This window comes from Perissodus microlepis, chromosome 12, assembly GCF_051167445.1.
Source record: "Perissodus microlepis isolate ML-2025 ecotype Zambia chromosome 12, ASM5116744v1, whole genome shotgun sequence".
Taxonomy (NCBI): Eukaryota; Metazoa; Chordata; class Actinopteri; order Cichliformes; family Cichlidae; genus Perissodus; species Perissodus microlepis.
In genome coordinates, this window is record NC_140472.1 from 31,472,066 (window position 1) to 31,482,471 (window position 10,406).

The window sequence follows — 10,406 nt, forward strand, 5'->3', positions numbered from 1 at the left end:
AGAGAATAAAGAAGTTACAATTACACCAAATGAGAGTCTGAAGCCACATCTGATACTTAAACTTAAACCACCTCTCCCCCTCTCTCTCTCTCACTCTCTCTCTCTCTCTCTCAGGAGAAGTTGCGCTCAAACATTTGAGAGGAAGTCCTTGAATCAGCAGCTGTGTGGCTGGAAAAAGAGCAACTCTCATTAAAAACTCAAGAGATTTACTAGTAATAATGAAGGAGTTCTCCCCCATCGTTTTGCTGATTTCTTTTGCACACATTTGTTTCCTCTGTGCTTTTCTGGATGGAGCTCGCGCCCAGGAAGGTCCTGCTGCTGATGCACTTCGTCGGGGGTTGACATGGCAACATAACGGGCAGGTTTTCAGCATCCTGAGCCGTGGCTCTCAGTACAGGCCCTCCGCAAGGAGGCAAAGCGGATCACCCGGCCAGGGGAACCCCGTGGTTGTCCTCAGCAGTGCTAACGATACAGCCCGGGGCTCCCCGAGGGTCCCTGCGGCAAGCAGCTCGGCGCAATTACGCGCCATGACGCACCAGCGGCGGCAGCGACCTGACTCCGGCGCGGTTGGACGGGAGGACGTGATGGTGGGAGATGATCCCTACAACCCGTACAAGCCTTCCAACTATGACCCTTACTATAACTACTACAACTCGTACTACAGACCTAGACCTCGGGTTCAACCCCGACCCGGTTATGGCACCAGCTACCACCAGAATGGTAAGGAAACTAGCTTGTTTATTCATTAGGACGTCACTGACAAACCATCACAAAACAAGCTGGCATGATTAAAATCAGTAAAATTACACAAAAGCTCTGAAGTTTGTTTTTTTTTTAATAAGACTGTGAGCTTACCATATATTTAAAACACCTCATATCGCTTGTGTTAAGTGTTAAGTGGCTCATAACCTCATGTTATTTTGTCTACATGCAGCTTTTTATAGGCTCAGTGTTCATGCTCAACCAATAACCCTTTAAATGTTGACTTGAAATAAGGTAGATATGCAGTTTCTACAGCCTTCCTCCATGTACACAATGCCTGCAGGTGTTTCAGTGTAAATATTCTGTAACAGCCTATTTCAGCTTTGACTATTTGGCACGACCAGTTTATAAGTTTTTCCTAAGGACATTTATAATATGCCTTAAGGGGCTGATCTTAAAGCTAAATGTTGCTGGCTTTCAACTTAGACCTACATGTGGTATCTCAGTAGTATACTGAGCCAAGGTGTCACTTTTAAAGTTCAGTTTAAAGGTTTTACTTTCTGATGTCTGATGAGTGAAAGTGAAAAGGGACGAAAACAGTATAAATCTGCATGTCTTGTTTGCAGGACTCCCTGATCTGGTTCCTGATCCATACTACATCCAGCTCGCTACCTACGTCCAGAGAGTGCCCATGTACAACCTGCGCTGTGCTGCAGAGGAGAACTGCCTTGCCACGTAAGATAACACACAGCTGACTGCAGGCCTCGGTTCTGCTGCCTGTTATCAGATATATTTTATTTTCACACTGTGCGTTTTAAAAGTCACCAATCAGCTGTAACTTCACTTTGATGTGAGTATGAGTGACTGATTGAACGAAAAACTAATGTGTGAATGGACAAAATAGCTTTTTTAGGTTCAGATGTGAAACAGTATAAAAGGAGAGGGACAGATGTCTTCACTAATAAGTAGCTGCACAGTCAGACAAATGCTGGTGTCCTTTTTTACTCCCATTGAGATAATTTCTGTGTATGACATAAAAATGTGAAGCTAGGACTGACCAAAATTCAGGAGCTCAGTGAAGGAAGCTGACAACTTACTGCAGGTTCGTTCAGCAGCGCCCCCTGGTGTGCAGAAGTCAGCATATACACACAAGTTTGTTTTTTACATAGTATCAGAATCAGAGTCAGAATTTATTGCTAAATGTTGAGCAGATTTACAACATTAGGAAATTGCTGCGGTACTTAGTGCGAAACATACTATAAGACACAGACTTAAATAAATATAAAAAGTGTTAAGCATATATATATATATATATATATATATATATATATACAGAGAGAGAGAGAGATTTTATATACGTACATATATATTTTATATATATATGTATGTGTGTGTAGATAGATAGATAGATAGATAGATAGATAGATAGACATTAGAATAGAATTTATAAGATACATTTAATAACATACTTTACATGGAACATACCTCATCTACTGAAATTCCAAATCATTTCCATTTCAGTGATGGACACAAGACTCAGTGTTTGTGCAGAATTCCCTCTTTTATTCATTCAACTGAAGACTTGACCTTGAGCTCGTCTCTCGCCATCATCTCTCCTCCTCTAGGTCTTCTCGTTATTCTCAGGATTATGACACCAGAGTTTTACTGAGGTTTCCTCAGAGGGTGAAGAACCAGGGAACGGCCGACTTCCTGCCCAGCAAACCTCGATATGCCTGGGAGTGGCACAGCTGTCATAAGTAGGTTGCCAGATGAAAGGGTTTAACGTGGTTTAGAGCTTCACGTTGGTATACAGTTATTATCCCAGTATTGTTCCTGGACTTACTTTCCCAGTTATTTGGTAGTTTACTGCTACACCGTGACTTTATTGTGGTGTTATTCAGCCACTTCCACAGCATGGACGAGTTCAGCCTGTACGAGCTGCTGGATTTCCGAACTTATAGTCAAGTGGCTGAGGGTCACAAGGCCAGCTTCTGTCTGGAGGACACCTCCTGTGATCCAGGATACTATCGCCGCTTCGCCTGCACCTCACACACTCAGGTACAAAAACACATTGGGGACAATACTGAAGTAAATTCATTTCTATATTGGATTACGTCTGTAGACAGCACAGGTTTTTATTTTATAAGAGCCATGTCTCTTACAACCATTAATTATATATATATTCAGCAATTCATCATTTAGCACATTAATTTTCATTCGGTCTGACTAATAAACTATTTGACAGCTTGACTGCAATTAAGCTACATTGCAAAACAGACTCCAGCAACAGTGGGACGTAGGGCAGGACCCCCTGGTGGTGGCTGAAGCAGGTGGAGTTTGAAAGGCAGAATGATGGAAGAAGACTGAGATTTGTAGCACACCAAAGGCTGATCGGCTCACATGGGGAGGCAGGATAATAACTGGTGAAGATGAAAGAATTAAGTTTGACAGCGTTTAAAAGCAGAAGTGATGTAAAGCAGTGGTCTCCAACCTTTTTTGCGCCACGGACCGGTTTGTGCCCGACAATATTTTCACGGACCGGCCTTTAAGGTGTCGCGGATAAATACAACAAAATAAAACTAGTACCGGTACCAAAAAAAAGAAGATTTATTCACAACACACGTGAAAAGACCCAGGAAAACCGAGTTAACGATACAAACGATAACAAAATAACGCTGAAAACCGATAAAAACCCTGAAAACTATACATTTCACACCTGAGCCTCAACTCTCGCGGCCCGGTACCAAACGACTCACGGACCGGTACCGGTCCGAGGCCCGGGGGTTGGGGACCGCTGATGTAAAGAATAGATTAGCAGTCCAAACACCCACAAATGCAGCCAGATGAATGAATACATCTATCCCTTATTGACGTTACGCATAAGCCTCAACAAAAATGTCTTAAATTTGTGTTGTGAATGTTTATATTAAGTTCACAGGACTGTGTTAATGTGGAGTTTTTTCCCTTTGTTTTTCTAATAGGGTTTGAGTCCAGGTTGCTATGACACCTACAATGCTGACATCGACTGTCAGTGGATTGACATCACTGACGTCTCTCCTGGAAAGTACATCCTGAAGGTCTGATTCACATGTCATGGTTTTGACCGTTCTGTGCCTTTTTAAAATACAAAACAATATATTATTGAGTTGTTAAAGATTGAAAATAGTAAAGTTTTGCCAAATGTTGTTGATTTGGTCATATAATTTTCAACTTCTGCACTGATGAGTGTTGTATTACACTCCTTTCCTGTCAGGTGACAGTAAACCCCAGACAGCAAGTTCCAGAGTCCAACTTCAACAACAACGTCGCTCGATGCGATGTTCAGTACACCGGCACCTCTGCACATGTGTCCGGATGCACCATGACAGCGTGAGAAACCTCTACGTTTCCTTTACTGTTAATTCAGGCTGATTTGGTGAAGCTGTGAAATAGAAGAACAGCCATAGAACCATGTGATTACCGTCACAAGAAATCAGCTGATGCATTTTAACATAAGAACGTCATTAAGTGTTAGCGAGACCTGCTGTGATATTCTGTCTGGAGATGGTGGCACTAACAAAAAGACAGGAGGCCGAGGTGGAGGTGGCAGAACTGAAGATGCTTCACTAGGAGACATCAGGATGGACGGGATTAGGAATGAGTATATCAGAGGGATAGAGCAGGTTGAGCAATTTGGACACAACGTTAGAGAGGCAAGGCTAAGATGATGTGGACATGTGCAGAAGAGGGATAACTGATATACTGGAGAGAGGAGCTAAATATGGAGCTGTCAGGGAGGAGGAAAAGTGGAAGACCACTGAGAAGATTCATAATTGTAGTGAAGGAGGATATGTAGAAGAGCAGTGTGGCAGAGGGGGGTGCTAGGAAGATGATGGAGATTTTTCTGTGGTGACACATTAACTTGAATATCTTTGGACTGTGGGAGGCAACCAAAAATACCTGGAGAGAACCCATGCAGGCACAGGGAGAACATGCAAGCTTCTTACAGAAAGACTCCAGCTGACCAGCATGTTGAAACCAAGAACCATCATTGCATTATATCCTGGTAAAGCCCAGACAGAGAGTGGGTAACTCACTAATCTGTGCTGCTTTGTGAAACAGCTCCTTCTACACCTGAGAAAAGATTCAGTTACAGACATAAATTCTGTACTGATTACTGATTTTTTATTATAGATTTTCCAAAACTAGAAAGTGAAGACTTCCTTTCAGGTATAAAGGTGTAACTGTGTTCTGTGATTGATGGTCACATGTAAAAGGTGCAACTGCAGATTTATTAATCAGCTGATTTGTCAAAGTAGTAAAAAAGATCAACATTTGTTGTGATTCTTTATGTTGTTTCAACCTGTGGAGTTCCACCTTATTTCCTGACTTTGTTCTGGGAAACACAGCCACTTCCTACCCACAGCTCAGTTTAATATTTCACCGAAGCCAGAATTCTGCATTTTGCTGACAGAAAAGTAAACTTAATTTTACTTCTCTGAGTGAAAATACAGGATGTTTCTTTAGCTTTTATCTAATTTATGAATTCAGAATGACTGGAACCAACTATCTATCAATCATCAGTACTTTTGCTTTGCTTTTTGCAGCTATTGAGGTGAATCCCCGGATATGAGCCTGAAGATGAACATAGAAGACGCATACAGAGCTACACAGGAGTTAAACTTACAGTTTGTTCACATGTGAATCAGATGATTCAAATATACACAATAAAAAATACTCAGGACATAGAAATACCTGAAATAGGGACGATATGCTGATTAATATTTTAGTATTTTTGAGTTACTGGGGTAGATGATCGATTTATCATGGATCCAAACCAGAGATGGAAAATAACTCAGTTTGTGGCTTTCACAGCAGTTCTGATTCATTACATGTGTACTGTATTTCTATATTGAGAGAGACGTTGTACTTTTTGCTTCCATACTACTACATGTATCTGACAGTTGGAGTTACTGGTTTCTTATTTTTTTTTCTTACTTTGCACATTTAGTTTTTATATCCAACATAAAAGTTTGTTTAAAGAAGCTAATTTTTACCCAAAGGCCATTAGATACACTTTTTTAGCCTAAATAATTTCAGGGCAGGATTGAGTAGGAATTTATTTGCCTTTATATCATGTTTTTTCTTTTAATTTAGTTTTCTCATGACCTCATGAGCTTTTTCTATTTTAAACTGCAAAAAACTATTTCATGTGAGTGGGGCAAAATAATTTATTTTGTGACTGCATACAGACACGCATGCTCTCTCTGCGCTTCTATAGACTGCTTCTCAATAACATTTTTGCCTTTAGTATTAATTTAATGTTTAAAACTTTAAACACATTTTGATGACAGTTTCTTGCCATTTTTCAATATAATGGACATTTCATTTTTAAAGTATCCTGTACAATTTAATATGCTTTTTTGGTGCTATAGACTAGATTTTTGAGTTTTGGTGCTAAAATATATAAAGTTTGCACTTTGTGTTTACGAATTTAAAAAACGAACAAAAAAATCCTGCCTGTAAATCCTTTACAAGTGAGTAAGTGTGTGTGTTTGTGTGTGTTAACTGTGTAAACACAGTACACAGTGTGTGTGCCCGATGACCTGTAACCACACATACCTGCAGAGCTGTGTATAGGCCAAGCTCATGTCTCATGCTATCATCCTACATTTCTGCTTCATATCACACTAATAAAGTTTGCTTGAATGTGAAGTCATTCATGTTAACATTTGTCTGTTTTAATGTGAGTTTTCACCGTGTCCACCGGCAGCTGTGGCTCAGATGGTAGAGCAGGCTGTCAACCAATCAGAAGGTCGATAGATCTTCCTTGGGCAGGTTGCCCCTGATACATCCATCACAGTGTGTATGTCAATGTTAGATAAATGTCCTTAAGTATAGATAAAAGCACTGTGTGAATGAGACTTGCAGTGCAAAACGCAAAATTAGGTAGAAAGGTGCTACATACCAGTCATTTACCGTTCAAGCAGTAGCCTCTGGGGCTGGAAAACGAAGCAAATGTCCATTTGAGGCTGACTCCAAAAGTGAGTCACTGCTAATAAATCCCCAGGCCAGCATTACAGGATAAAAAATAATGTCATCAGTCTCTTTTGGTCATGGATAGTGTCTTCCATAAGCTCTAAGGTACAATCCAGGTACATGCTCCAGCTACGAGTGTAAAATACCAGTATAGGTTGCCAAGTATTAATATTAGGCTGCATATTAAAGATGGTAAGAGCTACTGTGCCATATTATCCACATTTTGAAGCTTTAGCATGACTATTTTTACCGCCACAATGTTTTTCTTTGGTTTTGTGTGTTGTTTTTTTTAATCAAAAGCAACCATATTTGAACAAAACAGTGGAATGCAACGTTAGCAACTAGCAAGCTTGCTTAGGAATCTGCACCCAAAAACTGCACGTGTGATCTACAAACACACAGATACCCACTAACTTGTGCTAAGCAAAAGGAATAAAATACAGAAATTTCATGCACGAAAACTGAAGCACAAACTCCTTAAATAAAAAGCCATTCATGTTAGTCAGTTACTTTAAAAATCCAAACATTGCTACAGCTGCCAGTGATAGGACACGTGTACACACCCTGTAAAACTGGGCATTTTAACAAAAATAGTTTCTGATGATTGATTTACTTTTGTACAATCATTAGTAGCCATTACAGGGACTGCAGCTTTTAACAGTTCTCTGTTGCCTTCACTTTTCAGCCACATGATTGCAGCTTGGTTCCATTAATCACATATTGGATGACATATATAGCAACAATTCACAAGAACAGTCACATTATTATTATTATTATTATTATTACAATAAAAAAGACCTACAATATTGAGAATAAGTTTAACATTCAGATGGTTCTCTGTGAGGAAGCCGTTGGTGATGGAGGGAAGGAAGAACTCTCGTTTAACAGATGAAGGGACAGAAATGAGAAAAAAGAAAGCTGAAAGAGACGAGGATGAAATACAAACTATGTGGCACAGTATTACTGCCACGTACTGGAAAGAAACGGGTATAAAGAGTAATAAAAGTGTAATCTGAGTATTATCTTCTACTTGGTACTCTTGTCACACCAAGCCTTTACCTGAGGAAAACCTTTTGTGCTTAAAATTATGTCATTGACACCCAAAACAACCTGTCCAGTATTTAGATTGTTTCAAATATTTATTTATTTATCTGGCTAGATTGTCTTCATTTTTAATGATTAATGTTTTTTATTGTTAAATGAAAACAAAAACAAAGAATCTATTGATTATTTCTTTATTAGATATTTTAGCAAATAATAAACAATATAATCACTCATTATTTTTATATATATTATGGTACTATTTAGTGTGAATGCTGACTTATTTATTTATTTAATTATTTATCTATTTATTTATTTATTTATTTGTCATTACTCAGCTTTTTTAGATTTTAAGGATGTTTAGCTACATTCCAAACTTGGAAAATTGTAAGTGCACTTTAGCCTTCAGGTGAATAATTCCACCTTTTTCAGCTCATTCAACATTTTTAACTTAACATTCAGCAATTATTTCATTTCAGCTCAAAACATCTATCAGCATTCAAACTGCAGTTTCTTCAGAAAGTGCATTTTCTAGTTTTTTCCCTTTCTTTCCTTCTTTCTTTCCTGCGACACTAGATGTCAGTGTTGAGGTTAAAATGAGCTGCTGATGCCTCGTATAGTAAAGCAGAGGTTTACAGGCTGTTATTATGGAAACACGGAAACACAACCTAACATTTATATCCCATCTGTGGAGTAGCTTCTTTGACTAAAAGTTATGTAACTGTGTATATGATGTCAAATGGCTCATTTTAGAAGACAGATCCAGGATGCTGACAAAGAAACCACTGAATTTGGAAGTTTGTTTTAAATCATTGCGGTCGGGTAAATAAATTATCTTTCGCTCACTATTTAGCGTAAAAAGGACATTTTTCTTTAGTATATCTAATTTTTCGTGCCAGACAGACCATTTGTGAAGTTGTATTAATATTTGTGCTCAAAATGATAACAGAAAAATGCTCTTGTTAAGGCTGGGAGAGGGTGAAGAACACTTTAAAATGTTTATGCAAAATTGAAATATTTAGGCTATTTTTTTTAATCTTCATTGTTTCAGCCAAACGTTAAGATTCATGAAAAGGGAGACGTTAAAAATAATTAAAATATAGATTTAAGAATATTAGTTTAACATGAAATGAAACATAACAATAAGAACTGCCCTTATGATTCTATATAATCATATAATTACGATTATAATGAAAACCCCATTCAGGATTTCAGTGTGGTCTTTATTCTAAGGATAACGGATCCATATAACGGACTTCATTTCCTTCGTCTGCGCTGCTGCCCTCATCGAAGATCGTCTATTGAAACAACGCCTCAGTTACCAGCAAGAAAAAGACACCGAGAGACTGAGCATAAGACAGACTCGGTGCTCCACTTTTTTAATAATAGCCCCGGTTATTAAAATAAGTTCATTATTAGGATACTAGATATTAATAGTCAGAAATTTAAAAAAATGAAAGCGGTGCTTACATAGGCAGGTTTGAAAGGTAAGAAAAATATGGTTATTTTAAGAGCATTGGGAACAGTCTGTGTTGTGTGAACTTGATGTGCATTTCTGTAAATGCTAACTTTAACTCATCAATTTCCTTTTCTTTGTTATTTTTCTTGTTGTAAAATAAATTTCTATATAATACTATATATATATAAGAAGTGGACACATCTGGTCAAAAAATCAAATAAAGGTCACATTTCTGCACATTATTCGTCTCCACTTTTATTAATTCAATTCCTGTAACAAAGTTGAAGATTCATTATTACCATTATCAGAACAATTAATAATATTTGTTTGATGTATTATCTACAATTTTATCTTCGCATTTCTATAAAGGACTTTTAAACATTTATCAAAGCCTCTCAGCGCGGCTAATGTAACTATGATATGATATAGGCTTGTCCAGCTCCACTCTTTCTCAGTTACATAGATACATAGCTTTGATTGTTCAAATTGCACTTGTTGGACCTCAAAATGGTCCAAAGGAAAGAAAAACAGCAACAACACATCCCCCCTTCTTCAATTTCAATTTCTATGTTTCTACATGTGAAACACTGAGTTAAAGCCTCTGACGATCAACCTTATATTATATTATATATCAGTCTTTTAAGTCTATATTTTGTCTCCAGCTTTTAGCAGTTTCTGTCACTCAGTCCCTTTTGCTTAAAACTCAAAGGCAAACTTCTCTGTTCAAACCCTGACCTAGCCCAGTCATCCTAGGATTGTTCCCCACTTATTTCACTTATTATTTTGTTTATTGATAACATTATTATTATGGTAATTTCGCTGTGCTTTTCATTTTAATCATGTTGTTTATGTGGGTTTTGTCTTTTGTTCTTGTGTTTTTGGGGGGACTTGGGATCTTAATACGTTTACCTGCTTTACTACCTACTCTACGTTTACTAGAAAACACTTTTTGTAAACTCTTGTTTATAAATAAAAAAACGTTTGACATTATTTTCAATGCTATGAAATTTCTTAGATATTATTTCAAATTCTTTTGAAAATGTGTATTATTCTTGCTTTGCACCTTAGTGAATAAGCTACCCCGCTGCACAACAATAGTAAAAGAAAACAAACGCAAATTATTTATTTATTTATTTGATTTTTTTTTTATTATTTATTTATTTATTTTGCTTTATTTAGCCTAAAA

The 10,406-nt window shown here is 37.7% G+C and overlaps 1 protein-coding gene across 1 annotated transcript; it reads left to right on the top strand.

Moving 5' to 3' along the window:
- Window positions 1–146: 146 nt before the first annotated feature.
- lox (lysyl oxidase) lies at window positions 147–7,846 on the top strand. Its single transcript, XM_084947253.1, has 7 exons — window positions 147–720; window positions 1,329–1,437; window positions 2,328–2,459; window positions 2,604–2,760; window positions 3,684–3,779; window positions 3,956–4,071; window positions 5,289–7,846. The coding sequence occupies exons 1-7, from the start codon at window positions 219–221 to the stop codon at window positions 5,293–5,295; spliced, it is 1,119 nt and encodes a 372-aa protein (XP_084803379.1). The 5' UTR covers window positions 147–218; the 3' UTR covers window positions 5,296–7,846.
- The last annotated feature ends 2,560 nt before the right edge of the window (window positions 7,847–10,406 follow it).

Coding starts and splice junctions, on each gene's coding strand:
- lox (XM_084947253.1), top strand. CDS start 219: ATGAAGGAGTTCTCCCCCATCGTTTTGCTGATTTCTTTTGCACACATT. Junction 2,761..3,683: donor CCTGCACCTCACACACTCAG/GTACAAAAACAC, acceptor TTTTTCTAATAG/GGTTTGAGTCCAGGTTGCTA. Junction 3,780..3,955: donor CTGGAAAGTACATCCTGAAG/GTCTGATTCACA, acceptor CTTTCCTGTCAG/GTGACAGTAAACCCCAGACA.